This window comes from Panthera onca, chromosome D1 (genome assembly GCF_046562875.1).
Source record: "Panthera onca isolate mPanOnc1 chromosome D1, mPanOnc1 haplotype 2, whole genome shotgun sequence".
NCBI lineage: Eukaryota > Metazoa > Chordata > Mammalia > Carnivora > Felidae > Panthera > Panthera onca.
Genome location: NC_138348.1, coordinates 53,364,178 through 53,390,093, shown reverse-complemented (window position 1 = coordinate 53,390,093; position 25,916 = coordinate 53,364,178). Strand labels below are relative to the sequence as shown.

The 25,916-nt window shown below is 42.8% G+C and overlaps 2 protein-coding genes across 3 annotated transcripts; both read right to left on the bottom strand.

Annotated features, from left to right (window-relative positions):
* Positions 1–484: 484 nt before the first annotated feature.
* On the bottom strand, positions 485–14,871 carry LOC132661358 (olfactomedin-4-like). Of its 2 annotated transcripts, XM_060605812.3 has the most exons (6): positions 14,741–14,869; positions 13,861–13,923; positions 13,465–13,608; positions 3,761–3,923; positions 3,203–3,362; positions 485–1,414 (listed from the first exon to the last, which is right to left on the bottom strand). In XM_060605812.3, the coding sequence occupies exons 1-6, from the start codon at positions 14,807–14,809 to the stop codon at positions 691–693; spliced, it is 1,323 nt and encodes a 440-aa protein (XP_060461795.1). In that variant the 5' UTR covers positions 14,810–14,869; the 3' UTR covers positions 485–690. The 2 variants fall into 2 exon arrangements, with proteins under 2 accessions (XP_060461795.1, XP_060461796.1); XM_060605813.2 differs by lacking the exon at positions 13,861–13,923 and having other exon boundaries at positions 14,741–14,871.
* A 2,082-nt stretch (positions 14,872–16,953) lies between these two features.
* On the bottom strand, positions 16,954–17,973 carry LOC132660614 (olfactory receptor 52D1-like). Its single transcript, XM_060604418.2, has one exon. The coding sequence runs from the start codon at positions 17,971–17,973 to the stop codon at positions 16,954–16,956; it is 1,020 nt and encodes a 339-aa protein (XP_060460401.2).
* Positions 17,974–25,916: the final 7,943 nt, after the last annotated feature.

The following is a 25,916-nucleotide window of genomic DNA, read 5'->3' as shown; positions in this document are numbered from 1 at the left end:
GAGAGGGGAAGGGGGAAAAAGTTACAGAGAGGGAAAGAGGTAAACTATAAGAGATTCTTAAAAACTGAGAATAAACTGAGGGTTGATGGGGGTGGGAGGGAGGGGAAAGTGGCTGATGGGCATTGAGGAGAGCACCTGTTGGGATGAGCACTGGGTGTTGTATGGAAACCAATTTGACAACAAATTTCATATTTAAAAAATCTTAAAAAAAAAGAAAGGGGGTGTCTACATACTATTCTAATGACAAGCTGTTTGGGGTCTTCTGCACTGGTACCAGATGCTCTCAACCTAAGACTTACCATTCTAAGCCTAATTCACAGAAGTTTATAATTGTAGCAGTTGGATTCACAGTTTTCAAAGCACAGAATAGGAGATTTGTTTTACAAATTAGAGTGCAGCTCTTAGAATTGTAGATTTCTAGTAAAGAGGTGTCTTGTTAGGGTTGGTGCTTGTTTCCCAATCAAACCCCAATCAAATCCACCTAGACCATTACTAAAAAGAACTTTAATGTGATTGAGTCATTAGTCATACAGAATTGTCAACTATAAAGAATGATCAATCATAAAAATATAATCAACACTTCTCAATCAGTAGGACTGATGGCCATTTGTGGGGGGGGTGTGGGGAGTGATCCATCTGGAGAGTGAGGAGGAGGATATATGCTTCTCCCAATACTCTGCCCCAGGGGTCTCAGGGACTAGATGTTTTGTTGGGTTTGACAGACTTTGGTGCAATAGGAAACCAAGAGAACTTTTCAGCTGGCAGTTTTGATGGCTTATGCTTCAGCATCTGGAAGCCGAGATCATAATTGATCAGATAGCCATCATTGTAGACATAGAGCTTGTGATCCAAGGGGGAGTAATTGATGCCATGCAGTGTTTCCAGCATCTTATCCAGCAGGATGCTGAGATGGCGCTCCCGCCCAGTGTTGGTATCAAAAGCATAGAAGATCTCTTCCTGGTGGGTGCTCCGTGGGCGTAGGGCATACAGCACTCCACAGGCCATGAAGGCTCCTGACATGGCTGGCTTGTACTGGTTGGTTTGCCAGGTTTTCTCCACTTCTAAGGTGCTGGTATTGAGGCGGCTTACAAGCAGGTTTCCCTTGCTCTCCTCGGTGGCATAGAGCACCCACAGTCCCTTCTCATCACCAGCAAAATCTAAATCTTTCCAGGGCACACCAACATAGGAGAAGCGGTTGTTGTAGGTGGCGCTGGGCAATGGGCGTCGTAGCACCAGGGTGTTGGAGGAAAGATTCAGCTTGGCAATGTCACGTGTGCCATAGTAGTTGAAGTACATGAAGTTTTTGTACACGGTGTTACCACTGCCATCACCATAGCCAAATGACCTCTTCTCATAGTTCTTCATCAATACCAGGTCATCATAGGACTTGTACATCTGGTAGTAGTCAAAGTACCTAGGCCAAGCCCCACACCAGAATTATCAGGGTTCACAATGCTAATAAAAATGAGCAGGCTAGTGTTCAAATTAATAGTTGGAACTTTGGAATCATACAAAACTGATTGGTAATCTCTCTTCTGCTATAACATACTGTGACAAAAAATAACTGTAAAAAATCAGTAACAGCAATAACATTAACATCAAATGCACCAATGTCTCATGGACACTGTGCGTGCATTACCTCATTTAATTATAGTGAAAGTACCATAAAGTAGGTTTTATCCCCACAGATTTGAAGACTGGGTCTCAGAAAGACTAATTTGCTCAAAGTCCCTCAGCTCATAATTAAAATCCATTAAAAGAAAAACAAAAGATTCTATCTCATTGATTGTCGGGACTGACCGAAATAATGCAAATAAAACAATTAGTAGAATATTTATCTCAAAGTAAGCAATCAACAAGTGATGGTTATTATTCTTTTCTTCTTTATGGATGCTCTTCCTTATGGATGCCCCCTCCACCCATCCCTGAGACAATGTCCTCTGGTAGGTCGTAGTTCTGGAGCTGGATTTGGAGAGATTTATGTTCATTGAGGTCACTTTGGAAACTCCTTTAAATTATCCATGAATGAGGTGCCTGAGTGGGTCAGTCAGTTAAGTGTCTGACTCTTGATCTAAGCTCAGGTCATTTTCTCATGGTTTGTGAGTTTGAGCCCTACATCAGGCTCTGCGTTGACAGCTCAGAGCCTGCTTGGGATTCTCTGTCTCCTTCTCTCTCTGCCCCTTCCCTGCTTGCACACAGTCTCTCTCCATCTCTCAAAATAAATAAATAAACTTTTACAAATAAATAAATAAATAATTCCTGAATGATGAGTGTTGTCACTGCTTGGCCTTGGTCAGTAAGTCTTCCTTTACCACAGAGATTTGGAGAAGATTTAAAAAGAAAAGACACATAAATGTGCTTCATATGCTATAAATGCCTATAGGAATTGGGAGCAATATTATCAGTAACACTAATCTTTCTGAGATGAGCTTCCACTGAGCTCTTCAATGACAGGTTTAAGCCACATTCATCCTTCCCTCCTGTGGTGTCCCACTCAGTTGGATCTTTACCATATTCCTATATAGACTACCTTTAAACACCCTGCCTGTGAGTTGCATCTAGCTTCCTAACCAGGCTGCCAGTTTATTTAAGGGCTCATTCATTTACTCCTTGATTCAATTAGCTATCCTTTCATCTAAAACAAACAAACAAACATTTATCAACACCGACAATGCTGTCCACACTTTTTTAAATAAAATCTCATGTGATATTCTCTAATTTAACTATCCTCACTTTCCAGATGGCTAGAATGGGTCTGAGACATTCATGTACTTCTCCAAGTTCACTTATCTTATGTGGCAGTACTCAGATTCAAACTCAACCCTGTCTGAGTCCAAGTCCCAAGTAAAGTCAAGTTCATCCTCTAAATTTCTTCTGAGAAGAACCTAGGATTCTGAAGCCCAGGTAGAGAACAGTTTGTTCTTGAGATAAGATCAGACTACCAATAGAACCAGTTTGGATTACATTGGGTTTAGAAATTTCAGACAGCAGGTTCAAGAAGGAGCTCACAGCCATCTGTGGCATTCTTAATCATGAGAGGAGCCCTAGAAGGTGACCTGTCAGACCTAGGCTAAGTTTGTCCAGGGGCATACCTAAAACAGAGAGAGGAAGTTGTGCTGGGGCCATAAAGAAACCTGTTAGGGTAGGGTAGCAAACATTTTGAATGAACCTGGGTACAAAAGAGAAACCATCCTGAACTTACCTGCTGTCTGTAGTCATAGGGGCCACCCAGTAGAGGGAAGAGTCTGGACTGGGTGCTGAGTCTCGACCCCAGGTACCTGCCTTGTGTGCAAAGCCTCTCCAATTGAGTTGCACCACAAAGGGTCTGCTGACTTTCTGGAGGCCTCCATGGTCACAAGAGCCTGGAGAAGAGAGCAGGCAAGGTAGAAACTAGGAGTGAAGCACAAAACCCACAGGGAGAGGGCTATGAAAGTGTAATAGCTATGTGTGTGTTTCAGCGTCCGTACATCTGAAGACATGCATAGGTGTATAAGCAGGCTTGACTTTGTACAAATAGAGGTTAGTGTATATGTCTGATTTTAGGTGTATTTATATATATCTATGTTTACTAGGATGCCTATATGTGAGACTATACCTATCTCTGTCTGCATTACTTAATGATGCACCAAACAAGGAAATGAAAGATTTATTCTACATCAAGACATTCACTGCCCACCCCTCAGTACGCCATAACCAACGCTGCATTCCCAAACCATCTTTGGGGAGAAGAAATTTTCAGAAATTCAGTCTGAGGCCTCACCGGGGGGCAGCGGTGGACCAGAGTGTCCAGAAGCCACTTCTTCCTTCTCCCTCTCACACTCCCTTAGCTGGTCCTTGAGACTATCCACCTCCTGACGAAGAGCACAGAGATCGTGCTGGTCTGAGTCAGCCAGAAGCTTGAGTATGAGGCTGGCATTAGCCACCTGTGGAAATGAGATGTCAAGGATATGGGTCACAGACTGTTCTTAAGAACTGATGTCAGCCTTCCATATTGCTCAACTCTGTGTCTTTTTTTCCCCCAGAAATAAGTGATTTGGTAAATCATCAAATTTATGAAATTAAGTAAGACAGGAGACTATGGAGGCAGAGGTATTCTCTAATCTATCCATGTATATGGCTCTGGAATTAAGAGAGGAGGCTCTCAGCCTCACTAAGTCCTCCCTTGGCCATAAGCCAGGTCACCAACTCCTGTGGTCTCTCCAGCTGCAGGCACAGCAGGTTGTAGATTGGGGCCTCCTAGGAGGAAGCAAGGGTAGTGGGAATCCTGGACTTCAGGGCACCGTTCATTTCCAAGACCTGGTTATCCTGACCTTCAGTGGTGCATGTGTACTCACTGACCTGGGTCTGGAGGCATGGACAGGCAGTTCCCCCAAACCTCAACATCCATGACTCTTTTCTTTTATTTGCATGCCCTCAGTGCCACGTAGCCTAAAAAATACTGTCTTGGATCTGTCATTTTATTTTGTTCCATTAACAGCCCTTGAGAGAAGTTAAAATGGTGGAGCAGCATGAAGACCCTGAGCTTATCTCATCCCTGAAACGCAGCTAGATCAGCACCAAACCATTTTGAACACCTAGGAAGTTGATCTGAGGATTAATGCAACCACCTGCATAACTTAAGTCACAGAACTTGCCAGGTACACAGTGTGGAGAGGTGAACTTGGGGAAGAAAAGCCTTGGGGGGTAGGGAGCCATTTTTGCAGAGAGAAGACAGAGAGAAAAAGAGAAAGGGAGAGAGTGCAAAACATTGGCATGGTGCAAGAAAGCATTCCCTGCAAAAGTAGCTGGAGAGAAAGAGAAAGAAAGAGTGAAAACATTTGCAGGGGACTTAACAAGAAACCTGTTCCCCAAAACCATTGATGGGGAGAAAAGAGAGGGTTTCAATACCACCAGGATTCTACAAACAGTGGATTGCTGAGTCTGAAGTTCTGGAGCTCAGTACCTGGTGGCGCTCTGATGAGGAATCTGGGCAAATTCCCAGGAGCAAGCAGTGGGGTCTGAGGGGTCCATGTGCCACAGGGGGAGAAGCAGTTCCCCTGCTTGGAGAGCATTTGGTAGAGGCCAAATGGCCTCCCCACAGCAAAGGTCCCAGGGGACCCTGGAGAGGAGCCACATTTGAGGGTATTGGGACAAAGACCCCAGAGTATGGTGAAACCTGGAGCCGGCTGTCGGCTGTGTGCTGTGATTTGTCACCATCTCTGAACCTCTGCTGCTGCAGGATCACACAAACATTTTCTGGGGCTAGCTGGCACCCAGCCATTGCTCAGCAAGACCCTCCTACAGAGAATCAGTGGGACCAAGTGAAGGGGTCTCTGAAGTGTTGTATTTTGAAACAACCCCATCTGAAGTAAAACTCTGGAGGAAGGTGCCATCTGGCAGGCAGATGGCTTGGACACAGACAGGGTAGAGACAGGAGTGAATGAAGTCCTGAGACAAAGGAGGGATGCTTTATCATGGGTCAGTGAGAGAGGGAATTTCCTGTGCCACAGACTAGGGAGTTAGGTGAAGCCATTTCCACCTATCCTACACATGCACAATGATCCACCCCAGTAAGATAAGCAGCGTCACCTAGTGGATAATGGAGCCATTACACCATGGAGCCACTAGAGTGCTTAGTTTAAGTTCTAAGGGAAACTAGATGTAACTTCATTGGGGTTTCATTGTGTTTGCTGGTTCATTTATTTGTTCACTTTCTTTGCTTCTGTTTTTGCTTAAGTTGTTTTCTTTTTTCTTTCTTTTCTTTGTTGGGTACAGAAAGTGAAAATTTTATTTATAGTTTTTTACTTTATTTTATTTTTATTTAAATTTTTTATTGTATTTCATTTTCTTTATTTTATTTTATTCTATAAATATTTTTTAATTTTTAAATTTTTTTCTTACACTTTTCTTCTCTCTTTTCCCTTTTTTCTCCATTCTTTCAACAATCAGACTGAAACACCCCTAGGATCTAGTTCTTTTATTTGATTTTTTATTGTGTATTTAATTTTTCAATTTTTATTTTTTATTTTATTAATTTTTTCTTCCTCCAAAATGACAAAAATGAAGGAATTCATGCCAAAAGAAAGAACACGAAAAATAACACCAAGGGACTTAACCAACACAAATATAAGTAAGATGTCTGAACTAGAATTTAGAAACATGATAATAAAAATACCATCTGGGGTTGAAAGAGAATAGAAGACACCAGAGAATCCCTTTCTGCAGAGATAAAAGAAGTAAAATCTACTCAGGCTGAATTAAACATGCTATAACTGAGATGCAATCTCGAATAGATGTCACAATGGCAAGGATGGATGAAACAAAACAATGAATCAGCGATATAGAAGATAAAATTCTGGAGAATAATGAAGCAGAAAAGAAGAGAAACAAAGGCAAAAGAGCATGACACAAGACTTAGAGAACTCAGTCACCTGTTAAGGAATAAAATCTGAATCACAGGAGTCCCAGAAGATGAATAGACAGAAAAGGAGGAAGAAGGTTAATGTGAGCAAATTATACTGGAAAACTTTCCTAATCTGTGAAAGGACACAGACATCAAAATCCAAGAAACCTAGAGAACTCCCATCAGATTAAATAAAAACTGACCATCAACAAGGCATATCATAGTGAAATTCACAAAACACAGACAAGGAAAGAATTATAAAAGCAGCAAAGGAAAAAAATCCTTAAACTGCAAGGAAAGACAGATAAGTTTCACAGTAGACCTATCCACAGAAACTTGTTAGGCCAGAAAGGAGTGGCAGGATATATTCTACATGCTAAATCAAAAAAATATGAAGCCAAGAATTCTTTATTCTGCAAGGCTGTCATTCAAAATAGAAGGAAATATAGTTTCTGAGACAAACACTAAAGAAATTTGTGACCACTAAACAGCCCTGCAAGAAATTTTAAGATGGACTCTCTGAGTGGAGAAAAGACAAAACAAAACAAAACAAAAAAGACCCAAAGCAACAAAGACTAGAAAGGACCATTGAACATCACCAACTCTACACATAACACTAAATTCATATCTTTCAGTACTCACTCTAATTGTCACTGGACTAAGTGCTCCAATCAAAAGGCATACGCTATCGGAGCCAAAGCAATCTTGAAAAAGAAAACCAAAGCAGGAGGCATCACAATCCCGGACTTCAAGCTATACTACAAAGCTGTAATCATCAAGACAGTATGGTACTGGCACAAGAACAGATACTCAGATCAATGGAACAAAATAGGGAACCCAGAAATGGACCCACAAACATATGGCCACCTAATCTTTGACAACGCAGGAAAAAATATCCAATGGAATAAAGACAGTCTCTTCAGCAAGTGGTACTGGAAGAATGAACCTGGACCACTTTCTTACACCATACACAAAAATAAACTCAAAATGGATGAAAGTCCTCAATATAAGACAGGAAGCCATCCAAATCCTCAAGAAGAAAGCAGGCAAAAACCTCTTTGATCTTGGCCACAGCAACTTCTTACTCAACACATCTCCAGAGGCAAGGGAAACAAAAGCAAAAATGAACTACTGGGACCTCATCAAAATAAAAACCTTCTGCACATTGAAGGAAACAATCAGAAAAACTAAAAGGCAACCGACAGAATCGGAGAAGATATTTGCAAATGACATATCAGGTAAAGGATTAGTATCCAAAATCTATAAAGAACTTATCAAACTCAACACCCAAAAAACAAAAAATCCAGTGAAGAAATGGGCAAAAGACATGAATAGACACTTCTCCAAAGAAGACATCCAGATGGCCAACCAACACATGAAAAAATGCTCAACATCACTCATCATCAGGGAAATACAAATCAAAACCACAATGAGATACCACCTTACGCGGGTCAGAATGGCTAACATTAACAACTCAGGCAACAACAGACATTGGCGAGGATGCAGAGAAAGAGGATCTCTTTTACATTGTTGTGGGAATGCAAGCTGGTGCAGCCACGCTGGAAAATAGTATGGAAGTTCCTCAGAAAACTAAAAATAGAACTACCCTATGACCCAGCAATTGCACTACTAGGTATTTATTTACAGGATACGGGTGTGCTGTTTCGAAGGGACAATGCATCCCCATGTTTATGGCAGCACTATCAACAATAGCCAAAGTATGGAAAGAGCCCAAATGTCCATCAATGGATGAATGGATTAAAAATTGTGGTATACACACACACACACACACAATGGGGTATTCCTCGGCAATCAAAAAGAATGAAATCTTGCCATTTGCAACTACATGCATGGAACTGGAGGGTATTATGCTAAGTGAAATTAGTCAGAGAAAGACAAAAATCATATGACTTCAGTCACATGAGGACTTTAAGAGACAAAACAGATGAACACAAGGCAAGGGAAACAAAAATAATATAAAAACAAGGAGGGGGACAAAATAGAAGAGACTCAAAAATATGGAGAACAAACTGAGGGTTACTGGAGGGGCTGTGGGAGGGGGGATGGGCTGAATGGGTAAGAGGCACTAAGGAATATACTCCTGAAATCATTATTGGACTGTATGCTGACTAATTTGGATGTAAATTTTTAAAAATTAAAAGTAAAATGTAAAAAAAGACATAGGCTATCAGAATGGATAAGAAAACTAGACCCATCTATATGCTGCTTATGAGAGACTCAATTTAGACCTAAAGACACCTGCAGATTGAAAGTGAGGGGATGGAGAACCATCTGTCATGCTCATGGTCATCAGAAGAAAGCTGGAGTAGCCATACTTATATCCAACAAACTAGATTTTAAAATAAAGACTGTAACAAGTGATGAAGAAGGGCATTATATCATAATTAAGGGGTCTAACCACCAAGAAGATCTAACAATTGTAAATATTTATGGCCCCAATGTAGAACACCCAAATATATAAATCAATTAATTACAAACATAAAGAAACTCATTGATAATAATACTATAATTGTAGGGGACCTCAACACCTCACTTACAACAATGGACAGATCACATAGGCAGAAAATCAACAAGGAAACAATGGCTTTGAATGACATACTGGACTAAATGGACTTAACAGATATATTCAGAACATTTCATCCTAAAGCAGCAGAATACACATTCTTCTCAAGTGCCCATGGAACATTCTCCAGAATAGATCACATACTGGGTCACAAATCAGCCCTCAAGAAGTAAAAAAGATCAAGATCATACCTTGCATATTTTCAGGCCACAATGATATGAAGCTCAAAATGAACCACAAGAAAAAACTTGGAAAGACCATGAATATTTGGAGATTAAAGAACATCCTACTAAAAAATGAATGGGTCAAGCAGGAATTTAAAGAGGAAGTTAAAAAGTTCATGGAAGCCGATGAAAATGTAAACACAACAGTCCATAATCTCTAAGATGCAGCAAAGCTGGTCATAAGAGGGAAGTATGTAGCAATCTAGGCCTTCCTAAAGGAAGAATGGTCTCAAATACATAACCTAACCTTACACCTAAAAAAGCTAGAAAAAGAACAGCAAAAACAGCAGAATAAAGGAAATACTAAAGATTAGAGCAGAAATCAATGATACTAAAATTAAAAAAAAAAAAAGTAGAACAGATCAACGAAACCAGGAGCTGAAAGAATTAACAAAAGAATTTAAAAAATTAATAACCTCCTACTCAGATTGATCAAAAAGAAAAAGCACAGGACCCATATAAATAAAATAACAAATGAAAGATGAGAGATCACAACCAACACCACAGAAATACAAACTATAATAAGAGAATATTATGAGCAATTATATGCCAATGAATTGGGCAATCTGGAAGCAATGGACAAATTCCTAGAAACATATACACTACCAAAACTGAAACAGGAAGAAATAGAAAATTTGAACAGACCCATAACAGTAAAAAAATTAAACCAGTAATCAAAAATCTCCCAACAAACAAGAGTCCAGGGCCAGATAGTTTTCCAGGGGAATTCTACCAAACATTGAAGCAAGAGTTAATACCTATTCTTGTGAAGCTGTTCCAAAAAATAGAATGGAAGAAAAACTTCCAAATTCATTTATGAGGCTAACATTACCTTGATTCCAAAACCAGACAAAGACCCACTAAAAAGGAGAACTATAGACCAATTTCCCTGATGAACATGGATGCATAAGTTCTCAACAAGATAGTAGCAAACCGAATCCAACAATATGTTAAAAGAACTATTCAACACGATCAAGTGAGATTTATTCCTTGATGTAGGGCTGGCTCAATATCCACAAATCAATCAATATTATACATCACATTATACTTTCACATAGAAGAAAGGATAAGAGCCACATTATCCTTTCAATAGATGCAGAGAAAGCATTTGATAAAATACAACACCCTTTCTTTATAAAAACCCTGAAGAAAGTTGGGGTAAAAAGATCATACCTCAAGATCATAAAGGCCATATATGAAAAACCCACAGTTAATATCATCCTCAATGGGGAAAAACATAGTTTTCCCACTAATGTCAGGAGCACAATAAGGATGTCCACTCTCACCACTGTTATTCAACATAGTGTTAGAAGTCCTAGCCTCAGTAATCAGAAAACACAAAGAAATAAAAGGCATCCAAATCAGCAAGGAGGAAGTCAAACTTACACTGTTCACAAATGACATAATACTCCATATGAAAAACCCAAAAGACTCCACCAAAAAACTACTAGAACTGATCCATTAATTCTGCAAAGTCGCAGGATATAAAATCAATGCACGGAAATCAGTTGCATTTCTATTCACCAATAATGAAGCAGCAGAAAGAGAAATAAATGTATCAATCCCATTTATAATTGCACCAAAAACTATAAAATACCTAGGAATAAACTTAACTAAGGAAGTGAAAATCTACACTGAAAACTATAGAAAGCTTATGAAAGAAATTGAAGAAGACACAAAAAACTGGAAAAACACTCCATGCTCATGGATTGAAAGAACAAATATTGTTAAAATATCGATACTACTCAGAGGAATCTACATATTCAATGCAATCCTTTTCAAAATAACACCAGCAGTCTTCACAGAGCTAGAACAAACAATCCTAAAATTTGTATGGAACCAGAAAAGACCCCAAATAGCCAAAGCAATCCTGAAGAAGAAAACTAAAGCTGGAGACATTACAATTCTGGACTTCAAGTGGTATTATGAAGCTACAATCATCAAGACATTATGGTACTGGCACAAAAACAGACACATAGATCAATGGAACAGAATAGAGAACCCAGAAATGGATCCACAAACATATGGCCTACTAATCTTTGACAAAGCAGGAAAGAATATCCAATGGAGAAAACACAGTCTCTTCAGCAAATGGTTGGGAAAACTGGACAGCAACATGCAGAAGAATGAACCTGGACCACTTTCTTACACCATACACGAAAACAAACTCAAAATGGATGAAAGACCTAAACTTAAGACAAGGAGCCATCAAAATCCTAGAGAAGAAATCAGGCAACAACTTCTTTGACCTCAGCCACAGCAACTTCTTACTCAGCATGTCTCCAGAGGCCAGGGAAACAAAAGCAAAAATGAACTATTGAGTCCTCATCAAGATAAAAAGCTTTTGCATGGTGAAGGAATCAACAAAACTAGAAGTAACTGACAGAATGGGAGAAGATATTTACAAATGACATATCAGATAAAGGGTTAGCACCCAACATCTACAAAGAACTTACTAAATTCAACACCCCAGAAATAAATAACACAGTGAAGAAATGGGCAAAAGACATGAAAAGACACTTTTCCAAAGAAGACAACCAGATGGCTAACAGACACGTGAAAAGATGCTCAACATCACTCATCAACAGGGAAATATAAATCAAAGCCACAATGAGATACTACCTCACACCCGTCAGAATGGCTAAAATTAATAGCTCAGCCAACAATGGATGTTGGCGAGGATGCAGAAAAAGAGGAACCCTTTTGCACTGCTGGTGGGAATGCAAACTGGTGAGGCCACTCTAGAGAACAGTGTGGAGGTTCCTCAAAAAATTAAAAATAGAACTCCCTTACAACCCAGCAATTGCGCTACTAGGTATCTATCCAAAGGATACAGGAGTGCTAATTTGAAGGAGTATATGCACCCCAATGTTTATAGCAGCACTATCGACAATAGCCAAAGTATGGAATGAGCCCAAATGTCCATCAACTGATGAATGGATGAAGAAGATATGGTATATATATACAATGGAATTTTACTTGGTGATCAAAAAGAATGAAATCTCGCCATTTGCAACAGTGTGTATGGAACTAGAATGTATTATGCTAAGTGAAATAAATCAGCAGAGAAAGACAAATATATTATTTCACTCATATGTGAAATTTAAAAAACAAGAGATGAACAAAGAGAAGGGAAGAAAAAAGATAAAAACAGAGAGAGAAACAAACCAAAAAGACTCTTAAATACAGAAAACAAACTGAGGGTTGCTGGAGGGGTTTTGTGTGGGGGGAAAGGCTAAATGGGTGACAGGAATTAGGAGGGCACTTGTTGGGATGAACACTGGGTGTTATATGTAAGTGATGAATCACTAAATTCTATTCCTGAAATCATCATTATTATATTATATGTTAACTAATTTGGATGTAAGTAACTGAGAACAAACTGAGGGTTGATGGGGAGTGGGAGGGAGGGGAGGGTGGGTGATGGGTATTGAGGAGGGCACCTTTTGGGATGAGCACTGGGTGTTGTATGGAAACCAATTTGACAATAAATTTAATATATTGAAAAATAAAATAAATAAATAAATAAATAAAATAATTTGGATGTAAGTAAAAAACAAACAAACAAAAACAACAACAAAAACAAAAACAGCTCTTGAGGTGAGCATTAGTGTTATTTCCATTTCATAGCTGAGGACATTGTGTCCCTCTTTCCTACAGAAAAAAATGACTCTCTCCTCTGTATACCCAGGTTCTCTCTCTCCTTTCCTGGTTACAGCCACATTCTCAGGAGTGTCTTGGTGAGTGAATGAATGGACACAGACAGCTAGCTTTCAGGCCCTCTCTCATCAACCTTCCCCGAGTGCCCATTACAAAAAGCAACTGCCCACATCACATGCTGGATGCCACATTTCCATTCACTCCTCACTCTACTGACAGCATCAATTCCAAGCTCACTAGCCTGGTCCACAAGTCTCTCCAGATATTGCCCCTATTTTAGCTCAATTCAAGCTCTTTTCTGTCTCCTTTCCACTGGCCATTCCACTTCCTTCTTCTTCTCTAACCTCTTCCCATCTCCCACTGCACTTATACCCACAAATTGGCCTGTTAATGTAGGAAAGCACATCCTCCACAAACCTCTCTGTATGGTGATGGCCTCTGAGAATCCCAAGGACAATACCTAATGTTTTCCTTCACACTCAGGATTCATCTCAAAGATAAGGGCTATTCTTTCTCCAGGAATTTCTCTACGGGCCCAGCTCATCCTCATGCTGGATGCAGGAGAGAATGTGTTCATGTAACTCCCAGCCTCAACCCGCAGCTCCAGCACTCACCCTCAAGAGCTCCTGATCATACTTGTCCATGAGCTCCTGGGCTGTACTCTGTAGCTGCTCCAGCTTCTTCAGGGGAATGAGGTCATTGGCCAGGTGAACCACACAATGGCACAGGCCATCCTTGCCCATAGAGCCTGGCACCAGCTGCAAAAGCAAGATCACAGGCAGGTTAAGCATAATGAAATACATTGGATCACAGTGCACGGTTTGGGAACATGAAGCAGAAGAGCTGACCCTACTCTGGAGAGTCTGAGAAGAGCTCTCTTTGCACAGGAGGGTGTTCATGACTGTCTAAGTCTCCTTCTGCCATGAGTTTTACTGACCCTTCCCTTGATTTCCCAGAGCTGAAATATAGTCTCCTTCCAGCTCCTACTGGTGGAACCATCCTCACCCTACCTCATGCACTGACTGGGTCTGGCTGCAGTTCACAGAACTGGGAGTAGACTCTTCTCTGAGGCTCTGTGGAAAAGAGGAAAGATGATCTGAAAAGAAATGTTCAGGGACTAGCTTGGTGGCCGCAGTACCTCTACTCTGGACATAAGTAGATTCCCACAAGTTCACTTTGTCTTGAAGACAGCAGGAACAGAGAGTTCCAAATTGTCAAAGAAGGGAATGAATATTAACAGCACCATGAGGCACCAAAGTCTGGACTGATATTTAGCATTCCCAAGAACACAGGAGGGTATGACTTGAATTCTTTATTTTGTAGTTGAAAAACCAGAGGTTCTCAGAATACATAAAAAAAAAAAAAAAAAAAAGAACCATCTAGGGTTTCCTTATAGATTTTTCAAGAATCAAGATGTGTGGCCACTGTCCTTCTCTGAATAGTCCCACACATATCTTCTGTGGCTCTGGGAGTTAATTTGGCTGTGTCTTCAGTCTGCAACTCCAGCCCAGTGGTTTAGCTTTTGGGGATCATGACACAAAGGGTGCATGCTTACAATAGCCCAGGTTGTCCTTCCTTAGTTCCAGCGTCCTTCATACAAGAAAAGGGTGGCATATTTCTGCAGGTAATGATGCCTCAAAAAAGAGCAGGATGTACAGCCCAGAGTTCATCCTTGTTTTCCCTCTGTCACCCTATGCCTACCCAAGCCCAGCAACAATCAGAGCATATTGGGCATCCCATCCTCCTTTCAGACATCCCTGGGTCACTCCACCTTCACTCTCTCTCAGAACCTGGGGCTTCTTGAAATAGATCAGAGCGGTGAGGGAAGCCAGTCCAAAACCCAGAACCATCTCTTCACCCACTTGAGATCCCTCCATCCTCTGCCTGTACCTGAGCCCGTCCTGGGAGTGCCAGAGGCAGCAGTAGGATGGTTATCAGGAGAGCCAAGGAAGACTGCATGTTGCATCTGCTGCAGGAGGGGAGCAAGACCTATGAGTTCCCCTAGGCTTTTATCTCTTGTCCATGTGAATGGTCTCAGTAGGAGAGATAAGGATTTCATCATCTGAAAGGTCTGAGGGTGTGAGGGGGGTTGGAAAGGGACAGGGCGGGGCATGGGAGGAGAGGGCTGTTCTTCCAGAGAAGGGCTGAAAGTGTGTTTGTGCTTCCAGAGAAGGGCTGGAAGTGACTTTTTTACACAAACAAGATCTTTATCGTCGTGTTCTCAAGCTGAGATCTGTCCTCCATCTGCTGGGCCCTCCTGTCCACATAGATTAAGACTAACCTGAGACACACTGAAGGGGCCTTGGGATGGGTCTCTTTCAGGAGGGACTATGGTCTTTCCCTCAACTTTAAGGGAGGAATACTCTAGAGGAGAATGTAACCCTACCTGCTCCATCTCCAGGACAGAAGCCATTTATTTAATTAAGTGACCTTGGATGCAGGCCAAGCTGTGAATCTGGGGGGATTGCTTCAGCAGCACAGTGCTGGCTGCTCTGCTCTGTGCCTTCCCTCACACCTAGAAGTCTGTCCTCCTCACTGTTCTGAGCACTCTATATGTTTCCATCCCACCCAACTAGTATTCAAATGTATCTGCTAATTCAAGCTCCGGATGTCAGCAGCCTCCACTCCCTGTCCTTCAAGAGAGCCCCCTCCCAATATCTTCTTGTCAAGCCTCTGGTCCTCTGGGCCTGGTACCTGGGGTACCCTAAAGAAAAGGAAGAGTTGGTCCTGAGTCATAGCTCAGTGTTCCTAGGGCTGGCCACCAGAAATTACCCCTTTCTCTTCCACTATGTCTACTGAGAACTTCCCAGGCAGTGGTGAGTCTCAAACCCCCAAATACCTAAGAGGATGTCAGATTTCCTATGAAGACTGCATTTTCCCATTGAGAAATTTGTATCCCTTATTATTTTCCTACTTGTCATTGCAACCCCAATTCAGATATCATAGACATTCAGCATAAAGGCCATTTGCTAATGCATCCCGTCCTTTATAGCCCTTTGCCCAGCACATAATACCTACAAGAGAAAGGCATATGAAGTCTCTACTTTTCCTCCTAGAGAAAGGATGAGAGAGCTTAAGTGAATGGATGACTCCAGGAAGAAATGTCTTGGACTCTCTTGGGCAATCCTTGATGAGAGACCATACCTTCATCTTGCTTTACAGATTTTCACCTTCTGACTCCCTGCTCACGGCCTGGGATCCATTCTCCATCAGCTCCTGTGGCCTAGCCTCTGTCCCAGAGGAGCCACAGAGGTTAGGGAGGTATGAGAGGAATGAGTTGGGAACCCTAAGCTACCTGGAGCAGAAAACCTATCCCGAATCACTGCGCGGGTGGGTGTTACTAGAACGTTATGGAAAAAGGGATGGAAAGGAGGAAGTATGAAAGAACACAGAGCCTGAATCACGACAACTAGTGCTGGGGTCATCTTCCTATAGTCTGCCAATGAAAACTAGTGAGGGGATCTAGCCGGGAGAGCAGAGGAAGGCTCGGCACATGAGCAGACAGGAGAAAGAGCTTAGGTGGGCAGCATGGGGTAGTCCACTGCCTTCCCTCCCAGAACCAGCAGCTCTCTCAAGATTTAGGTGTTAGTCTCCAGGTCAGAAAGCACATCAATTTCCAGAGCTGTGTGCTCTTTTATTCATATTGCGCCATTTCCTCAGGCCCTCCTGTCTTCATTCCTTCAGCAAACATGGAGTTCCTACTTAGCGTCATGCGCTATACAAAAGGCCCCACTCAGAGCAACCTTTCAGTAATCTGGCCCTGGCTGGTCAGAGTGATGGGGAAAGATGAGATCTTGATGACCAGGCTGCATCCTGGGCCTCCCTGTTTGCCACAGTCCAGGCCCAGTCTGTTCTATGTGTGTGAGATGCAACTGTGGAGATCAATACAGAGTTAGAAAGAGCAGGAAAAGTCTATAGACACGGTAGACCCCTGTGGCGAGATGTGTTCAGTGCGCATTCTGTCCACGAGATGGGAACAGGGCTGGGGTGACCATAGCGCCACCTATCGGCAGATGATGAAGATGCCCTGGTCAGAGCTCTGCTCCAAGGATTGCTGTAGCACTACTTGGCCATCTGACGCACAAGCTGCAGAAAACATGTGCTCATTCACTGCTATGGGAGGCCCTCTCAGGGCTCACACCCCTTACGGCTCCGACCCAGCACAATCGAAGCAAGTGCCTGAGCCTCTGAGCGATCTGTTGGGTACGTACTCCATAGACCACAGGGTTCAGGGCAGGGGGCACCACCACATACAGGTTAGCCAGTAGGATGTGGATGTGGCCGGGCACCGTATGGCGGCCGAAAAGGTGGGCCAGGAAAGAGAAGAGAGCGGGTGTGTAGAAGAGAGTGATGACACTGGCATGGGCCCCACAGGTACCCAAGGCTTTGCAGCGGGCACCGTGGGACGGCAGGCGACAGACAGCACAGAGAATGAAGGCATAGGAAGTGGCGATGAGCCCGAAGTCCAGTGCTGGGGATAGAAGTGTGGTGGCTAGTCCGTACCAAACGTTGGGGCGCGTGTCACCACATGCCAGCCGAGCCACACCCATGTGTTCACAGTAGGTGTGGGGGAGCTCCCGCTGCCCACAGTAAGGCAGTCTTTGGAGCAGGGCCACAGGGGGTGCCATGACACAGGCACCACGGGTCACGGCAGCCACCGCCACTCCACCCACCACACGCTGTGTCAGCAATGCCCCATAGCGCAGAGGCTGACAGATGGCCACATAGCGGTCCACGGCCATGGCCAGGAGCACTGAAGATTCAGCAATGAAGGCCACATGGGTAACAAAGAGCTGAGCTAGGCAGGCCGCGAAAGAGATCTCTGCTGACAGGCCCCACAGCACAGCCAGAGCTTTGGGTACCGTGGATGTGGCCAGAATCAAGTCAGCAGCTGCCAGAAGCCCCAGCAGCTGGTACATGGGTGCCTGAAGTGTCTTATCAGCTGCCACCAGCCCCAGTAGAAGGACATTCCCTGCCAAAGCAGCCATGTACAACAGACATACAGGCACCGCAAGCCAGGCATGCAAGGTCTCCAGTCCTGGCACCCCCAGCAGGACAAAGGGACCGGGCCCAGAGATGAGCACAGTCTGGTTGAGAGCAGCCAGTACAGGATCCATTTCCATCTCCTGGTTCCACCTGGCTCTGTCCCTGCAGGGTATGAATGAGGCCTGTGAGAAGCAATCATCAGTTCCCCAGAGATTTCAGATAGGTGGGGGTGAGGGTCCAGCCTTTGGGTACTAAAGCATTTGCTGACAGCCCTATGCTGGCCTATGGATTTCCTAGCCATCTGTGGGTTTGCTAATGTTTCCATATGATAAATGAAGGAATCCGGCTTCTGACAGGTCAACAGACCTACTCCAGGATACCCATCTGGTTAATAAAACTAGTATTTGAATCAAAACTCATCTGATTACAGACCACACTCTTCTGACAGTCATCTCTGGGAGGAATGTCTCCTCAACATCCCAGGCACATGAAAGCATTGGAATATGCTTTTCCTGATGACCTGTCCCAGAGGAAGTTATTCGTGTCAAACAAGCCCAATCTTGCCAACATTCTCTGTGCCCCCCTCTACCCCAGGGAAGCTATAAGTCAGAAGGAAGCATATACGGAATGGCTCTTTTTCCATTCATTCACCCACAGGTGCTCAGACAAAGCTCCTCTTCCAAAGTCTTTTTCCAGAAGCCACTTTATTAGCTCACTTACCCTCCCAAACAGTATATTCCTTCTAGTTTGTCTAGTATTTTGTCCCAGCTTTCAATGGCTTTGAAATTCTTACCTCCAGCTCTATTCATAATAGTTCAAAATGCCTGGGTTGTGAAAATTAATCCCTGCTTTGACCAGTGTAGAAACTCATCCCTTGACTCAGTTTTGTGGCTCTTTTTTCTTCTGTTCTTTGTCCATGGACAGACCCTTTGGGTTCTGAAGAGCTCAGTCTGGAAAAGTTTTGATCACCCAGAGGACACAGAAGAGCATCACGGTTTGGCTGCAGTGGAAGGGACTGGGTCAGATACCACAATGACAGTGCAGTATGGTGCATCCAATGGTGGATGTGGACAAACTTTACTTACCTGGGTTTAGGTGGATAAGGAACAGCCTAGAAAAAGGATGCAAGCTAAATGTGCTTTCCACGCTCTTCCTAAAGACCACAGTTATGTCCATGAACTTCATGAGATATTGCATTTGGTATTTTAAGCTGTTCCAGGGAATGAAGGGGCAGGTGAGCAGAGAATACAGTGGTCTGGGCATGGGGGCGGGAGGGATGGCTATCAAGCATTTCATGGTCCATGTGTGCTCTAGGCTTCTCTGCAGCAGTGCCTCCTGGGCCTTTTTTCACAGCCCTACATTTTGACTCTTGCAGAGAAGTGTTAGGTAATAAACCAGGATAGACTTTCCAAATAAAAGTCTTATTGGTTTAGAAACCAGAACTTCCTTCTGAAGAATAAGGCTTTGCCAAGTCACGGGGTCTGGTCTACACTCTCTCATGGTGGGGGACCCATGGGTTCCTCTCCTCCTGACGACCCATGGGTGGGGGATGTCATTCTAGGACCAACAAGACAGGGCCAGCCTTTCGAAGGAAAGAAAGATGTCAACACCCTCAGGGCCTGGGAACGTCTCTCCCCAAACCACAGGACAAACATGACCTGTACCAGGCAGGGGCCCCATAAAAAAGTCCTGAACTCAGGGTGTGGGCCCTATCAACACACTTCCTTATGGCAAAATTCCAGGGACAACTGCCCCATATCCCACATTCCCACAGTCCACACTTCTTCTCCTTCCATCTCCTCTCAAAGGCTAAGAAAAAGGGGAGAGGGAGAGGCAAAGACCCTGCTCCCAACCTCCAGCCTCAGCCTCTGCTTTGTGCCTGGCTTTCTATAGACACAGTTGCAGCTTCTCATCTTTCACTGCCTGCTCTGCCCTCTGCCCAGTCTCACATGGTCTCCAGGCCTCACACAGTTCAGCATCTTCTCTGAGTCAGGAGTTGCCAAGGGACATGTCGAGGGGGTGGAAGTAGGATGCCCCTCCTCCTGAGCTCCAGGCAGAGCAACGTCTCTGAGCTAAGGGCTGAAGTCCTGGGGCCTCTCCTGTGTGCTGCTGCATGCACAGTATCACCCTGTCTTGGGACCCTTTCCGTGATCAGGACACCAATGCACAGAAAAGCTAAGGTCACACATATCTGGGACATGGAACAAGGACCCCTGCATCCCAGTCCAGGACTGTTTTCTCTCCCAGAAGCCTTGCCATGTTCCTCACTTGACAGCAATTTCCTTTTGGGCAGGAGAGGCCACCTCTGCCACTCACACAGACTCTGCAGATCATCTGGTCCTGGGTCTCACTTCCACGCTGACAGTGTCCTCACTCTGACTCCATTCACACGTGCGCACCTTTGTACTGGCAGGGTCACTGGGGGCGCACAGACCTGCCTGCACCTGCTGCAGACTGAGACCCGTCTACCTCCATTGATGCCTCCACCCCGTGGGTTCCAGGCCAGAGCCCGTGTCCTCCCTTGTCCTTCACTATGGATCCTTCTCAGACAGCCTCCCTGTCCTCAGAGTGGCTCACGTACTGTGTCCTGCCCAAGGGGCTTGAGGGACAAGTTTTCCCTCCAGGGAAGAGCAGAACAAGAACATATTAAATGTGGCTGGCAGCAGTAAGACAAAAAGAAGGCAGAAGGGAAGAGTTCCAGAACTGAACTCTAACAATATGTGCTAAGTCCCAGCTTTCTAATAGGATTTGGGCTGAATTGATTGAGTACTTTGAACTTCATTTCATCAGAATTTGAGATCCCCATCCTGAATGTGGAGAAGGAAGGAGTGAGAGGGAAACCTATCACAAAGGTCCATTTTCCTTGTTCCCGAGTATTCCCAAGTCAGCCCAGTGGTTCAGATCTAGAGCACGCTCCAAGGCCACATTATCTAGGTTCACATCCTACTTCTTCCACATACGAGCTGTTGAGATTCTCAACTTCTCCAAGCCTTTATCTCTTTTACCTATAGTAGGGATAAAGAATAAATGTGTCTCTTTTACAGGTATTTTTTAAGGATAAATAAAATAACATGTAAAGCAATTCTGGGACTTCCGGGAAGATAGCAGACTAGGAGGATCCTGAACTCACCTCATCCCATGAATATGCCAAATAACACTCACATCAGGGTTACGAACCCACAACATGGCCCAAAGACCAGCAGAACGGGCTCTCCACAGATAATCATAGAGAAGAGGCCACATCAAAAACAGTTTTTGATCTAAAGTATATGAATTGAATTGTGAAATGATGTTTTCACCTAAAAAGCAATGAAAAGTTTTAAAAACATGGATAAAACAATTCTGCCTGAAACACAGTGCATCCCCAAAGCATGTTAGATAGAATAATCATTATTACTTTTAGCACTTATAATTTTCCTTGAGCCCATTCCTGTTGCGTTCCTTTCTTCTGCCTTTCTACTTCTCAATTTCAAAACCTGATCAATCATGCATTAATATATGTTACAAAAACAAAAAGATGAGATGGGAACTGAACTAAAGAGTGTTGAAAACACAGGAGTGCTGAACTTGGAAAAAACTATGGCTTGAAGATAGGCTGAGAGTATAAGATTAGAACTGATGAGGGGCACCTGGTTGGCTCAGTCAACCATCCAACTTCACTTCAGGTCATGATCTCATGGTTCGTGAGTTCGAGCCCCATATTGGGTTCTGCTGTGAGCATTGACCCCTGTTTGGGACCCAATCTCCCTCTCTCTCTGCCCCTCCTCTGCTCTCTCTCTCTCAAAAATAAAAAAACAGTTAAAAAAGAATTGATCAGAAAGAGAAAGAACTTCCTTTGCCAATGGAGCCAAGAAAAGAAAGTTGAACACAAGACTGCTTCCACATAAAATAGAATGTGGTGATGCTGTCCTCTAATCCCTACTCCTGGTCCCCAGCCCACACCTTCCACATTTTTCTGACCCAGAAACGGTGAGAAGGGGGTGCTGATACCGCACCCTCAGTTCTGAAACTTAACGGCCACGGTGGCCTCTGCCTCATGCTCTCCTTTGCACCCCGAAGTTGTTCTCTGAAAAAGAGTCTGAACCACCTATTTCCGTCAGGACAGAGAGGCTTCTCAGACCATCCCATGGGGATGGGCAATTTAGCAGCACCTTCAGTGCTTGGCTCACTGTGGGATAAATCCAGGTAGGGCACAGGGAGGAGAACTTTTCAGGAGCCCCCACACCCTGTCTAGGGGGTGCCTGATCTCGGCTGATGAATTCCTGCTGCTGACGGGTCGGGAGCTCTCACCTCTCTGCTGCGGAGGTGCGATTAGAGACGAGGAAGGGCATCCAGCCTCCACGTACCCAGTGCTGCTTCAGTCCCTACTGCTCCAGCTGGTCCATTCAGGAGTCAGTGCACTGGTGACCTGGGAGACTCCACAGGTGCTCCCGGGGCAAACCTGGGGGAGAGCAGGGATGGGTGGGAAGGACTTATGGGTCGCTTCTCGGGGCCCTCGGGAGGGCTTGGACCCTGCATCCCTGGTGGGGGATTGAGAAGCTGCTGGTCACAGCTGTGCACTGTTAATGAGGAATTAGCAGCGGTCTGCAGTCCTGTCTGCCGACTTTCCTGGTCCCAGGTCTCTATACCTGATGGGCTCAGGACCCAGGAGAGGAAGAGACCAGGCAGGACCACTGGAAGGGGCACAGAGAACTCAGATGGAGACGTGCCTCACCACACACAAATAACACACCCGAGTGCCACCCATACATGGAGAGTCATCGTCACTTGGCATCATTTCTGTCTCCAAGCTCTATAAACAGACAAAGAAGTGTGATGGGAAGAGCCTAGGCTGTTTCAACACTTGCTGACAAACTCAACTAATTCTGAAGTGTTATAAAACTATGAAGGATACAATGTCAACAAATGTAGTTTAGGGTTTATGTGTGGTGTAGAAGTATGTTCTGATTGAAGAGTAATAGGAACAAATAAACACTGCCGTAGCTAACAAGATTATGGAGTTTACATCAGAGCATAAATCAAAAGACTTGGTATAAAAAATAAGTTAGCTAAGCTGAATAATGTGATTAGTACTATAACAAGAATCTGGAATTGTGTGAAAGTTAATGTGTTAAATTCAAGATGATTCTCTTTGTTGTGTAATACCCCAGAAACTGATCAAAAATAAAAAGTACTGCCTGATGTAGAGTAATAATTATTATGGAGAAAAGTTCTACTGAGATGCTTGAGCTACGGAATGAACTTTTAGAGTTTGTTCAAAATAGGAAACATTGTTTGTCTCAGTTCCTAAGGCTATGAATGGGCCAGCCAGATTTTCTTATTTGACTAACTTAGGAATTGTTAATATGCTGAATGCTTACAAACCATGTATTTTTCACTAGGGAATGAGTTTTAGAGGTAAATATAGAAGTTTGGAAGAACAAAGTTTCTACAGAATGTTATGACATATTTCATAAAATAATCTTCATTAAAATGAGTGAAGGGCTATATTAGACATCAGGAAAAAATTAATCACTGAACAGCATACAAATTTAATAGAATGTGTTGAATTTCATTTTCCATTGAACAAAATCAACATCAAGGAAATTCAAGAATCCTGACTCCATTTCTTTCATTGAAGGATCATTTGAATTTAATGTAAGTGTCTAGCATAAATTGTTGGAAGTGGTTACTAAAGAAGCATAGAAGGTAAATAATGGAAATACAACATTGTTTGCTTAAGTTTAAACAAAAGACAGAAACAAATGTCCTTAAAATAATGAAATGATTTCCTTAAATAGTGGCCCTTAATTTCATGCCTCTTATCATTGTTAATAGACCATTTGGAGACAGGTTTCCTGACTACTAACAGTAAAAAAGCAATACCTAAGCAAACAATACACACAAAAAAATGGTTTAATCATAAATTATTGCCTACACGTAGCATTGACATCAAGCCAAACTATGTTAGAAAAATTAACCAGAAAGATGCAAACTCATTTGATACGGTAACATTTTAAATATGATATGCACAGCATGGCATTGCTTCAAAAGGTATAGATAGGCTTTTAATACAAGGTTTTCAGTATTCTATTCGTAACTTTTTGTTTAACTATAATCACAGAATGACAAAATTTCATGATGTAATATAAGGTCTCTATAGTAAACACCAATATGCACACTTTCAAGATACAGTGTGCACATTTCTGCAGTCTTCCATTTGTTTCCTGAATTTGGTATAGTAATCCTTGTTATAATATATTTTATGGCTTTCAACACAATAACAGAGATGAGACTTCCATGTTCTATGATTATTTAAAATTTTACTTTTCGACAAATTTACTTTATTTTACAAAAACCTTATTCTACAGATTTGGGAATTGGAAAAGGTGGTCCTTCCTTATTGATAGTTTGAGAGGAGCTTTTCTAGAGGCCTCTCTCTATATGTCTACATAAAAGTATGTCCACCTTAGTGATTCAATGGTTTTCTTCAGCAGAAAAATGAGACATGGTAATTGTTTGGTAGATCTTGACTCATCCTAAGGTATGCCCTCCCAAGTTTACACTTGAAAATAACATAGTAGAAAGTAAACCTGAATACACACTCATATCACATTTTTGAATTTGACACAACCAGAAATAATGCTCACATTAGTATGTCAATTTGTCTAACTCCTATGACTATCTCTCAATTAGTTTGCAAGAAGAAATAAAGAATGTGTGGCAAATTATTCACTTTCAATGCCAACAATAGCATCAAGCTATGAGATAGTTCATAAACCTCATCTACTGACATTCCAACCAGCTTCTTACGTCCACAGAAGATGAGTTTATTAGTCCCCCTATTCTCACTGACCAACACCTGCAACCTCTCTGAGCAATGCCATCATCACTATGGATGATTCCTCCATTAAACTAGATTTGCAGATTTTTGAAACGCATGAATTCCCACTTAGGCTCATGCGATCCCCTCTAGCTGTCAGGTGCTGTTCCCCTTTTTCTTGAGGTTCAGTATCTTTGTGTTCCTCTAGACCATCACAGAAATGAACTTTGCCAGGAAGCTTTCCTTGCATCATAGGAATGATTGAACATGCTTCCTCTGTGTTTCTTTAACACCCTAGGCCATTCATCACAACACATAAGATCAGCTGAGCAAAGCATCTATGTAGGTTACCTACTCCTTTTGCCAGCCTAGAAGCTTTATGATTGTAAACAGCAGTGGGTAATACTTGCTACATGTCAGTGCTGGCAGTTTGTATGCATTTTATTTCCTACACGGTTAATTCATGAATGTTACCGAACTGAAATTATGACAGAAAAATTCGTTGTACATTTACTTGAATAATATAGGTTCAAAATGGCAGGTACAAGACTTAAACCCCTCCAACTGCCCCCTTACTTCTTTTTTAATGTTCATGTATTTTGGGGAGACAGAGAGACAAAGCACAAGAGCAGGAGGGGCAGAGCAAGAGGGAGACACAGAATTTGAAGCAGGCTCCAAGCCAGCAGCACGGAGCCCGACAGGGGGCTCAAACCCACTAAGGAAGCGTAGGATCATGACCTGGGCTAAAGTCGGGCACCTAACCGACTGAGCTACCCAGGTGCCCCGACTGCCCCCTTACTTCTAAAATAGACATTGTAAATCTGTTCCATTCCTCATTTTTATAAAGCCTACATTATACTTCTGAACACAGTAACTACATTTAGTTGTCATTGGCTTAATATATAAAACATATCTACACAGTCAGGTCTAGGTACACTGTGCAAGTAGCCGGCTAAGGTAAAGCCCAATGGGATAAAATCACAAACACCTAAAGAATGCTGACATGTGGGATGTCTGGAAGAGAGGGTTTAGAGACACATCCATGAACCCATAAATTTGTAGAATACAGCTAGCTCTAAATTCCGAAGATGGGAAAGCAAAACAGTTCAATTCCTTACTGTTATGGTTTTAATCCCATATCTAACACCGGGGATGAGGAATTTACAAAAAGAAAGACATACAGGATAAGACAATTTATGGGTGAGAAAATTACCTGCTGATATTTGTATAATTATTCTCTTCAATTGTTTTTTAATTTGAGAGAGGGAGAACAGAAGA